General features: G+C 45.2%; 1 protein-coding gene across 1 annotated transcript in view; it reads left to right on the plus strand.

The window, feature by feature from the left end:
• FRMPD3 (FERM and PDZ domain containing 3) overlaps nucleotides 1-12,395 on the plus strand; it is a 66,799-nt gene that overhangs the window by 24,679 nt on the left and 29,725 nt on the right. Inside the window, exons 6-10 of the mRNA XM_012750796.2 lie at nucleotides 690-821; nucleotides 2,618-2,737; nucleotides 8,468-8,604; nucleotides 8,942-9,068; nucleotides 11,840-11,929. Coding sequence (XP_012606250.2) covers nucleotides 690-821; nucleotides 2,618-2,737; nucleotides 8,468-8,604; nucleotides 8,942-9,068; nucleotides 11,840-11,929 — 606 coding nt within the window. The remainder of the gene's footprint in view (nucleotides 1-689; nucleotides 822-2,617; nucleotides 2,738-8,467; nucleotides 8,605-8,941; nucleotides 9,069-11,839; nucleotides 11,930-12,395) is intronic.

Consider the following 12,395-nt stretch of genomic DNA (forward strand, 5'->3'; position numbering starts at 1 on the left):
TGACATAGTTTCTCTGCTTGGATATATTTTTCAAGTTGCTAAATTGATCGTCTATAAAAGCCAGATACGGTCACAAGTGAACATTTTGCCAGTAACTCAAGTCATTTGATTTAGATTATGAATCCAGAAATAGTACACTTTTTAATCCTATCAATGTAGGTTTTGCTTTTGTTCATTCCTAAGTAAATTGTTGACAGACAAACCTGAGTGGACGTTCTGACTTATAAGAAAAGGTGAGGGAAGAACCAACACAGTGCCTGGCACTTAATAAGCATTCAGGAAATAATTTGTGGAATGGAAGGAGAGAGGGAGGGAGGGACAGAGAGACACGACCTTCTTTTGCCATATGCCTGGCCGGGTGGAATTCAGAAACACCTTCCTCTTCTGATCTGATGGCTCATGAAAAAGAAAAAAAGAAAAATAAATAACAACAACAACAAAAAAGAAAAAAACAGAAACACCTTCCTATATCCCCTGCACCTTTGATGTTCCCAGGGCCCAGGACTCTGAGTAGCACTCATGGGTCACATCCTGAAGCACAGTATTGGGGCTGTCATAAAGGCTGATGTCGCAAGCCTTTTCCCCAGAACTGTCTTTCTTGGTGTTCGATCCCCCCTCCCATGTTTGGTGCTTAGAATAGCTTAGAGCCAGAACAGCTCTCCCTCTCAAGGCTCTTTTCTCTTCCACAGGATGTGATGGTGACATTACAGGACCGTCTTTCCCTGAGGTACATTGAGCACTTTGCTCTTGTCCTTGAATATGCTGGGCCAGAACAGAATCACAAGTTTCTGCTTCTCCAGGACAAACAGCCCCTGGCTTATGTAAGTAACTCCTTTCTCCTGGCTTGATAGCTTTGCGCGTGGCCTCCAGTATAAAAGAGGACCTAAGGCACTCCCTGTCTGGAAACATAATGATATGCTCAGACAGCTCCCAGAAGTCACAGTTCTCACCCAAAGCTGATACCACCCACCTCCAGAGGGCTTTTGACAATGCCCTTTGTGAGTGGCCTGAGAAGGGCATGAAGATTATTAGTCTCCGTGTCTAGCGGGAAGAGTGTGGGGTAGGAAATCCCTGCAGGGCATCCGGAATGCTGAGTTACAGAGCAGTGGCAAGTCTCCTGTGTCCTGCAAACCCCACCTGCTAGATTTTTCTGCTTTCAGGGAGGAAATCTGGCCTTTTGGATGAAGGCTGTAATACAGAAGGGTCAGGGAATGTAATCTAGTGAGAGTAGGACTAGTGAGAGTTGGAAATGGCCTGAGCAGGGCCAAGAACAGGCAGCATGCCACCCACATCACCTTCTAAGGTGGAGTGGGAAAAACTGCCTGGTCTTCCTGGCCCTCCCCATATGGAAGAAAGCTGGGAAAATCCAGGATTGGTGGACAGCATTTCACTTACAGTGAAGCACCAAGAAGTGTCAGAAAGGCAACCAGTCAATTGCCAGGTAGAGTGAGACAGAGTTGAATAGGAACAGTTGGGAAGAAATACCTTTTCAGAGCCTACGTGGAAGCCAAATAAAAACCAATTTACACACAAAAAAATGAAAGCTGAAAGGATTTTTGGAAAGAAATATTCTTCAAGTTTAGTTCTCAGCCAAATGCAATCCAGAAACTCCCAGGTGGGAAGGAAAGGTTGTGGGTGCCCTGCTTGGAGGGAGGCCTAAGTGCCTCCCTAGCTCCTGTGCAGCTCTTTGAATACGATTGGTCTCTTGTTCCAAATGGGGTTTTAAACTTTTTTATTATGAAAAATTTCAAGCATACACAAAAGTAGAAGGAATATAGTATAATGATTCCTATTACCCATCCCCAGCTTTGACAATTACCAATATCTTGCCAACTTGTTTCATCTATTCTTTGCCATGGGATTTTAAATCTTTGATTTGGCTTCATAATCAGCAACTTCCTCTGCTCGAGGCTGAGCTCCTCTGCAAGGTAAAGGCTTGAGTCCCACAGTGAGAAAAGAGTATGAGAAATTCCCAGGAGCCCTCTCTTTCTACCTAGTGTCTTGGGCCTTAGATCCAATTGTTCATAAAGGTCACGTCCTGGATAAGTGATTTAAAAATTCTGGCTGGGCACGGTGGCTCATGCCTGCTTGTAATCCTAGCACTCTGGGAGGCTGAGGCAGGCGGATCGCTCAAGGTCAGGAGTTCAAAACCAGCCTGAGGAAGAGCGAGACCCCGTCTCTACTAAAAATAGAAAGAAATTAGCTGGACAACTAAAAATATATATAAAAAATTAGCCGGGCATGGTGGCGCATGCCTGTCATCCCAGCTATTCGGGAGGCCGAGGCAGAAGGATTGTTTAAGCCCAGGAGTTTGAGGTTGCTGTGAGCTAGGCTGACACCATGGCACTCTAGCCTGAGCAACAGAGCAAGACTCTGTCTCAAAATAAATAAAAAAATAAAAATTCCTTTTACTTTGGGTCAGAAATGTGGAAAAGACCTGGGTCATCACCACTTTCCTCTAAGGGGAATTGGAATCAGCCAAGTGGGAGACAGAATGGGAAACAACACCCTGGCTCTGCCCCAAGGCCCACCTTAAGGAGTCACTGAGCTGACTACCCACCACCCTGGCCATTGATTCCAGATTTCTTTTCCTCTCCCCTCTCATCCTGGGATTCAGGTGGTGCAGCGGACACACTATCACGGAATGAAATGCCTCTTCCGAATAAGCTTCTTTCCCAAAGACCCTGTGGAGCTCCTGCGTCGGGACCCCGCTGCTTTCGAGTACCTATACATCCAGGTAGGGTCTGACTTGGGGACACACAGACAGACCGACCAGTGGACAAACAAGCAGGCAGACTGTTCTGCCATCACACTGCAGTCACTATGTAAGTTTTTCCAACCTCCAGGTATCGCTGAAGTTCCTTTCCATTTCTGCTACCATTGTAGACCATGGCCAAGTTGGTTAGCCTGGTGACCTGAGCTGGCTTTGGCTCAAAGTCCTATTTATTTGTCCACTCAGATCTCATCAGTTTTCAGGAACAAGTGACCCCACTAATTCTGGCATCCTCACAGGATCCCAAGGCTTAACAAGCCCATGTGGGTTTCCAGGGATCCCAACACCCATAATACCAAGTTCCAGTAAGGAAACAATTCCCAATTCAGTTCATCCAGAGACATTTACTGAACACATACTCTGGGACAGGACTTACGCTAGCTACTGGCAATCAGAGGTGAACAAAGAATTGTCCTGGCTCGCTAGAGCACATTTGTGCACAGATATGGATGACAGCAGCAGGGTGCAGTATCAATGAGGGCATCCAGGTAACATTTGTCCAACTCTACATGGGGGAGAGACAGTGAAGGCTTCACAGAGGAAGAACATGGTACACACATGCTCTTAGCCTTGAAGGATGAATGGAGGTTTGCTGTGTAGAGTGATGGAGTGCAGGGGACATATTCTAAACAAAGGCATGGTGGCATGAAACAGCATGGCATGAGAGCACCATAGTGATTTTTATTAATATTATGGCAGGAGATTCTGAGGTAAGGAGCAGTTGGAAATGAAATTATAGAGACAGGAAGCAGGTAGTGTAGAGCTGGTAGGTCATGGCAAGCATAGGCTTTATGATTAAGGCCGGGCAATGGTTCTCAAAGTATGGTCCCCGGAAGGCTGGGCAATGGTTCTCAAAGTGTGGTCCCTGGACCAGCAACATCAGCATAAACTAGGAACATAGAGATACAAATTCTCAGGCCCCAGACCAGTCCTACTGAATCAGAAACTCTGGAGGTAGAGCCCAGTACTCTGTGTTTTAACAAGCCCTCGAAGGGACTCTGATGCCAAAAAGAGTACTTTGAGAACCACTGCTTCAGAACAGTGATTCGTTTTTGGTGGGGTTTTTTTGTTTTTTTGGGTTTTTTTTTTGAGACAGAGTCTCACTCTGTTGTCTGTTGCCCAGGCTAGAGTGCGTGGCGTCAGCCTAGCTCATAGCAACCTCACACTCCTGGGCTCAAGCAATCCTCCTGCTTCAGCCTTCCAAGTAGCTGGGACTGTAGGCGCCCAGCACCACACCCGGCTAATTTTTTCTATCTTTAGTAGAGACGGGGATCTCACTCTTTTTTTTTTTTTCTTTTTTTTAAGACAGAGTCTCGCTTTGTTGCCCAGGCTAGAGTGAGTGCTGTGGCGTCAGCCTAGCTCACAGCAACCTCAAACCTGGGCTCAAGCAATCCTACTGCCTCAGCCTCCCGAGCAGCTGGGATGACAGGCATGTGCCACCATGCCTGACTAATTTTTTCTATATATATTAGTTGCCCAATTAATTTCTATTTATAGTAGAGACGGGGTCTCACTCTTGCTCAGGCTGGTTTCCAACTCCTGACCTCAAGCAATCCGCCCACCTCAGCCTCCCAGAGTGCTAGGATTACAGGCCTGAGCCACCGCACCCGGCCTAGGGATCTCACTGTTGATCAGGCTGGTCTCCAACTCCTTAGCTCAGGTAATCCTCCCACCTCGGCTTCCCGGAGTGCTAGGATTACAGGTGTGAGCCCCTGTGCCCAGCCATAGGACAGTGATTCTTAGCCTTATCTGTACATTAAAATTATCTAGGAAGCTTCAGAAAAAATTCTCTGCCCTACCTGAGACCATTTAAATCAAAATCTATAGGAGTAGGGTCCAAACATTGGTATTTTTTTTTAATTCTTCAAGTGATTCTAATGTGCATCCAAGGTAAAGAAATTCTGTTGGAAAGTAGAAGCACAGAAATGATGAAAGAAGAATAGCCTGGTCAGGTGAACAATTTCAAAAGATCACTCAGCACTGAGGAAGTACACCAGAACATTTCTCAAGGGCGTTGTTGTTGTCGTTGTTGTTGTTGTTGTCGTTGTTGTTGTTGTTGTTGTTGTTGTGTTTTTCTGAGACAGGGTCTCACTCTGTTGCCCAGGCTGGAGTGCAGTGGCATGATAGCTCAATGCAGCCTCGAACTCCTGGTCTCAAGGGATCCTCCTGCCTAAACTTCCTGAGTAGCTGGAAGTACAGACATGTGCCACTGCACCCAGCTAATTTTTAAATTTTTTGTAGAGACAGGTCCTCACTATGTTGGCCAGGCTGGTCTTGTACTTCTAGCCTCAAGCGATCCTCCCACCTCACCTCCCAAATTGCTAGGATTACAGGCATGAGCCACTGTGCCCAGCAGGAACATTTCTCATACAGCCTCAAGTTCCTTCACCAACACTCTGGGGGATAACATGTTATGGTTGCTCTGTGAATTTTATAAGTCTGGTTCTCATTTTGTTTGCCCTAATTTTTTTTCATTCAAGTATCTTGGGAATTGCCTTGGTTCTAATATTTTAGAATTTGGGGATAAGTCCATGCCTACCCTATCTCTCCCCTTCATGATAATATGGACTTCTGGTGTATTCCTTCTTTTTTATATCTAACAGCTTTATGGAGGTCTAATTGACACACAACAAACTGTACATGTTTAAAGAACACAGCATGATAAGTTTTGCCTCAACACAGTATTCCTGGCAGAAAAAAAAAATAAAAACATAAAATATTAAGGTTTGACATATACTTATATCACAATCAAAATATTGAACATACCCAACCCTAACCGCCCCTCCAAGTTTCCTCAGGCCCCTTTGTAATTCATCCCTTCAAGCCCCAGGCAACCACTGACCTGCTTTCTGTCACTCTAGTTTAGTTTGTATTTTCTACAGTTTTATATAAACAAAATCATACAGTATGTACATTTATTTTGGTGTGGCTTATTTGGTGTAACATAATTTTGAGATCCATCCACATTGTTGCATGTATCAACAGTTCATTCCTTTGTATATCAAATAGTGGTCCATGGTATAAATGTGCCAGAATTTCTTCACCTGTTGATGGACATCTGTGTTGTTTCCAGGTTTAGCTATTGCCATAAAGCTTCTATGGACATTCATGTACATGCCTTTGTATGGACATATGCTTTCTTTTCTCTTGTGTAAATACCTAGGAAAGGAATGGTTTGATCATACAGTAGATCTTTCTTTAATTTCTTCAAAAGAAACTCCAATAGTGTTTTCCAAAGTGGTTGTGCCATCTTTATTCCCACCAGCCATGTATGAGAGTTTCAGTTTCTCCACATCTTCATCAACATTTGGTATTCTGCATATTTTTTTTTTACTTAAGTCATTCTAATAATGTGTAGTGGCATCTCATGTGGTTTTCATTTGCATGCTTCTAATGACGAATGATGTTGAGCATCTTTTCATGTGTTTATTTGATGTCATGCATCTTCTTTGGTGAAATGTCTGTTCAGCTCTTTTGACTGCTTTTTTATTGGGTTGTTTGTTTTCTTATTATTGAGTTTTGAGAGTTCTTTATGTATTCTGGGTACAATTTGTTTGTTGGATGTGTTACTTGCAATTATTTTTCTCCCAGTCTATGGCTTGCCTTTTCAGTTTCTAAACAGTGTCTTTTACAGAGCAAATGTTTGAATTTTGATGAAATCCAATTTGTTAGTTTTTCCTCTTATGGACAGTGCTTTTGGTGTCATATCAAAGAAATCTTTGCCTAACCTAAGGTCACACAGATTTTCTTTTGTTTTTTTTTTCCTAGAAGATCTATCATTTAAGCTTTTACATTTAGGCCTGTGATCCATTTGGAGTAACTTTTGTATGTGGTGCAAGATATCCATCAAAGTTTTGTGGGTTTTTTTTTTTTCACATATAGATATCCAATTGTTCTAGCACCATTTGTTGAAAAGACTATCCTTTCTCCACTGAATTGCCTTTGCACCCTTGTCAAAAATCAGTCATCTATATATGTGTGATCTATTTTTTTTTTCATGATTAGGGTATCCTTAGATGTGTGATCTATTTTTGAACTCTGTATTCTGATCCATTGATCTATTTGTCTATCCTTATGCTAACATCGCATTCTTTTGTTTACTGAAGCTTTGTAATAAGTCTTGAAATCAGGTAGTATTTGTTCTCCAACTTTGCTCTCCTTTTTCAACATTGTTTTGGCTATTCTAGGTCCTTTGCATTTCCGTGTGAATTTTGGAACCGGATTGACAGTTTCTACCACAAACCTGCTGTGATTTGGATTGGGATTATGTTGAATCTATAGATCAATTTGGGAAGAATTGACATCTTAACAATATTGAATCTACCAACCTATGAACATAGTATTTCTATATCTATTTAGGTCTTCTTTAATTTTTCTCAACAGTGCTTTATAGTTTTCAATGTATGGGTCTTTCACATATTTTGTCAGCTTTTTCCCTAATTATTTCATATTTTTTATTCTATTGTAAATGATTTTGACTTTTAATTTCAATTTCCAATTATTTGTTGCTAGCATACAGAAATACAATTGGTTTTTATATAGTGATCTTATATCCTGAAACGTTGCTAAACTCACATATTACATTTGTTCCTCTGTATCCACAGGTTCCACATTTGTGGATTTTGAAAATATTTGAAAAAAATCAAGAAAAAATAACCATACAACAAAAATAATACAAAATTTAAAATATAGCATAATAACTGTTAGTTATAGTTTATAACTATATTAATATAGCATTTAAATTGTATTAGATATTATAAGAAATTTAGAGGTGATTTAAAGTATACAGGAGGATTTTCGTAGGTTATGTGTAAATACTATGCCATTTTGTGTAAAGGACTTAAGCATCCATGAATTTTGGTATCTGCGGGGGTCCTGGAACCAATCCTCCCAGGGTAATAAGGGACAACTGTAGTTCTAGTTGTTTCTTGTAGATTCCATTGGATTTTCTACATAGAAGATCACTGACAAAGTATGCCTTTTCCACCCTCTCCTATACTATACTGATACTACTGTGGCTCTCTAGTCCCTTAGCCTGTCCTGGTTCCACCTCAACAAAATGGGCAACTGGTCTACCTAAGGCTGACTCATTCATAGCTGGAGCTGTGACCCTCAGGGTTATTGGGTTATTATACCCTTGGCCAGCAGTTCCAGTGCACCCCCCTCTAGGATAGCATAGGGAAGATTGACTCATCAATGTTTTTGTCTTTTGGACACCAAGGAACAGAATATCTTCCCCATCCCTGCAATCCATTTCTCACTCTGGGCCTCTGGACCAGAGCCCTATGGAGAGTCCTGCTCAATGTCTTTGTTCCCTTGTGCCCTTCTGAGCTAGTAGAGAAGGCTTGTATGGCTGAGGGGTGAGTATATCCCTGAGAATAAGTGGGAGCATCTTCAGTAAGAGGAGGAAAGAAAGGGAGTGGTCCCATGTCTCGCTTTTGTGGTGAATTAAACTTTCTGCCCACTGGTGCCTTGCCATTGGGTGCACGTGTCACTGAGAACAAAGCAAATAGCGTCTTCAAGACCCAAGGCTCCTCTGTCATCTCTTCCCCAAGGGCAGCACCTTCCCCTCTCCCTTGATCTAGCATGCCTTACTGACACCATGATTCTTTACTGGGATGTAAGGGAGTAGATCAGGGGATGGGGAGGGAATGTCTCCTTTAACTGATGGGCTTGGACTGCCTTCTCTCGCAGAGTCGGAACGATGTTATCCGAGAACGCTTTGGAATGGACCCCAAGCCAGAGATGCTTCTGGGCCTTGCTGCCCTCCACATCTATATCACTGTCTCAGCCACTCGACCTAGTCAGAAGATCTCGCTGAAGAATGTGGAGTGAGTTGTGCTGGGGCCTTTCAGGATGTGGGGCAACTAGTTGTGCAGGGAAACGGTACACTGGTTGAGCTAGGCTGTGCTTCTTCAGAAACGTAGGGCACGTGATGGGAGTGAAAGTTGGAGTTCCTCACACCTAGACCATGAGGCCCTAGAGCTACAGCTTCTACTGGGGAACAGTGACCAATGTTACTCTCTGGTCACCATCCCTGTCTCTTTCTCCCAGTCTCTAGTCCCCCACCTCCACCTCTCTCTCACTTTCAATTTCTATCTTACCATCTTCCTGTCTCTGCCCCGCTGTGTCTCTCTCACTAATTTCTTACTTTTCTTCTGTTTTTAGGAAGGAGTGGGGCCTGGAACCCTTTCTTCCCCCCTCCCTCCTGCAGGGCATCAAAGAGAAGAACCTCCGGAAATCTCTCTCTCAGCAACTGAAAGCTCACCAAACACATCCTTCCTGCGGCACCAAGGTACCCAGAGTAGGCCACTGGGCGCGCCGTGCTACTACTGCGGCACTGCTGGCCCTAGGGGGATCCTGAGAGGTTTTCAAGCAGGGTCTGATCCTTTGGGGATCCTCACCTCTGTTTTTGACTCACGTGCACCTCCAGCTTGGCCAGGTATGGGAGCAGTTATGGAGAGGCCTGGGCCTCCCCCACAGACAGCTACAGCGCTCAGGGCCCTCAATACAAAGGGGCTAAGGTGTAGGAAGAGATAATTCTCAGGTCCTGTCACTGATTAGTTAGTGCTGGCTGAGCACTTGTCACGTGGAAAGCATTGGACCCTGGGGAGGCCCATGTTTTCCATGGAAATGACTGCTCCGTCCCTCAACAGCTTTCTAATTTATCAATCCTGGGATATGGAATTCTGGGAGATTAAAAAAAAAAAAAAACAGCTCGAGGGTCAGAGAAGAGTTAAGGGACAAAGCCTGACCTGGAGAATGGGTCACCATGCAGTGTCAAGGGCTCAGGTCACTGCTTCCACCTTCTAGTGCTCTGAGGGCCTCTGACTCACTGCTGCCCAGAACCCTGCAGGCCCTGCTCAGGCTCCTAAGGCTCAGTCTGCTTGTGCTTCCTGCCCAAGAAGCAGGAGGGTGGCGAGAAGCAGGAGGGTGGGGAGAAGCAGGAGAATCAGCATGCAGATGTAGACACGGGACACAGTCGCCCCCAGATATTCCCACCCATTTCAGATTCCTCCTATTCCCAACTAGCTTCTCTTTTAAGATGCAAATTTCCCCTGGGAGTTAAGCCATTCCCACCTTGCTGTGCATATTTAATTAGATTGTTTTCTTCTCAGCTGAGAGCACCAGTGCTCACCAATGTCTCCGCAGCTAACATTTTCTTTTTATTTTATTTTATTTTATTTTTTTTTTGAGACAGAGTCTCACCTTGTTACCCAGGCTAGAGTGAGTGCCATGGCGTCAGCCTAGCTCACAGCAACATCAAACTCCTGGGCTCAAGTGATCCTCCTGCCTCAGCCTCCCGAATAGCTGGGACTACAGGCATGCGCCACCATGCCCGGCTAATTTTTTCTATATATATTTGTTGGCCAATTAATTTCTTTCTATTTATAGTAGAGACAGGGTCTCACTCTTGCTCAGGCTGGTTTCTAACTCCTGACCTTGAGTGATCTACCCTCCTTGGCCTCCCAGTGAGCTAGGATTACAGGCGTGAGCCACCTAGCCCGCCTGCAGCTAACATTTTCTGAGGCGCCCCAGTGCTCCGGCTGGAAATACAAAGATGAAGAGGGCCTAGGCTTGGTCCTCAGTCAGGCACAGTCTAGTGGGGAAATACAATAGTCGGTCCAACACAGCGTGATAGGCGCTGGCACTCTGGAAGCTCAGAGAAGGAACACCAGGCCCAACTCAAAGGAGGTGGAAGAGGCCAGGAATTGATGTATTTGATGCCAGAGCTGGGTTTTGAAGGACAGACAGGTAGGAGTGTATCTAGGTGAATTGGTGGCCATGGGTAGTAAGGAAGACTTCCCCAGGCAGAGAGATCCATCTGTACAAAGGCCCAGAGATATCAGAGTCTCTGGTGCAAGAAAAGAAATGCAAATAGTTCAGCCTAAGCAAGTACAGAGAGTGCAAGGGGTATACAAGGAGTGAGGGGTAGGAGCAAGAGAGGAGGAAGGAGCCAGTCCATGGAGGGCCTTGTGTGCCAAGGAAAGGGCTTGTACTTCATCCTGTAGGCAGCCTAAAGCCACTGAAGGGTTTAAGCTGGCAGCCAATGGGGCATGGTGGCATACGCCTATGATTCCAGCACTTTGAGAGGCCGAGGTGAGAGGATTGGTTGAGGCCAGGAGTTCAAGACCAGCCTAAGCAACATAGTGAGAACTCCCAAGACCCTATCTCTAAAAAAAAAAATAGAAAAATTAGCTGGGCATGGTGGTGCACACCTGTAGTCCCAGCTACTGGGGAGGCTGAGGCAGGAGGATTCCGTGAGCCCAGGAGTTGGAGGTTACAGTGAGCTATGATGACACCACGGCACTCTAGCCGGGGTGAAAGAGTAAGACCCTGTCTCTAAGTAAATAAAGAAACTTGTGTTTTAGGATGCTCCCTCTAACTGTGTGGAGGCACTGGAGGGAAAGAGGGGAAAGAATGTCAGTCCTGAAGGTACCCTGGCTGTCACCTTGACACAGGTGGGAATGTCAAGGCAGTGACTGTGGGGCTAGAGAAGAGAAGGGGGATAGCAGGTGTTAGAGGGTAGAATCAAGATGATTTGGTGACTGGTGGCACTCACATGAGAGGATGAAGGAGGAGTCCAGTGTGACTCGCAGGTTTCTGGCTCGATCTCCAGGAAGATGCTGATGGAGACCAGGAATGCCAGATGAAGAGCAGGTTTGGGACTTTGGGGTGCTCAGTATTGAAGCCATCAAGTGGGACCCCTGGCTGGAGATGGCCAGTATGTAGGTGACTCTAGGGGTCCAGAGGGTCTCAGCAGGGAGGTATAGATTAGGTAGTGTGTCACACTGGGGGCAAGTGTCGGAATGAACCAAAGAACAAAATGAGTCAGCCGGATGCTTTAGGAAGGAGGATCAGGAGGAAGGAGCAGGGATGCTCGAGGTAAGAGCTGCGCACACTGAAAGCTTCCTGCGGTTTTACAGAGGGCCTCCTCACGTTCCCACACTGTGGCTTGCTGACTAGTGCCTGTCCCAGGATGGTGTGACTCCTCTTTGAGAATGTGGGTTTGCTTTTCCTCTGCTCTTCGGGCTTCTCATATTTCTGCGTGGCTTGTTTCCACAGGGCTCTGCAACTCAGGCAAAGCTCCAGTATCTTCGAATTCTGAATGAACTTCCGACCTTCACTGGCGTTTTGTTCAACACTGTGGGCCTGGTCAGTGGAGCAGGGTGGGGGAAGCCGGGAGGGGCCCATTGTTGGTTCTTATCCTTGGGTGCGGGGTCGGAGGGGCAAATATTTCTAAACACCTTCCTTCACTTCCTCCTTCTTCTACCTTTGCCTCCCCTTGGTGCTCTGGCCCTGCCTCTGGTAAAATGATAAAGTAGGAGATATTTGCTTTCAGTATCCCTTCATGGCCCTTTTGTGTCCCCCTTCCTGTATTTTAGAGGTCTGCAAACTTTTGCTGTAAAGGGCCAGATAGTAAAGGTTTTAGGCTTTTCAAGGCGCCATACAGGTCTCTGTGGCAGCTACTTGCCCCCCCTGTCGCATGGAGAAAGCAGCTAGAGACAATGCAGAAACAAATGGACGTGGCTGTGTGCCAATAACGATTTATGGACAGGAAGACTTGAATTTCATGTAATTTTCACAGGTCACAAGACGTGGACCTTCTGATATTTTCCCC

Source organism: Microcebus murinus, chromosome X (assembly GCF_040939455.1).
Source record: "Microcebus murinus isolate Inina chromosome X, M.murinus_Inina_mat1.0, whole genome shotgun sequence".
Lineage (NCBI taxonomy): Eukaryota > Metazoa > Chordata > Mammalia > Primates > Cheirogaleidae > Microcebus > Microcebus murinus.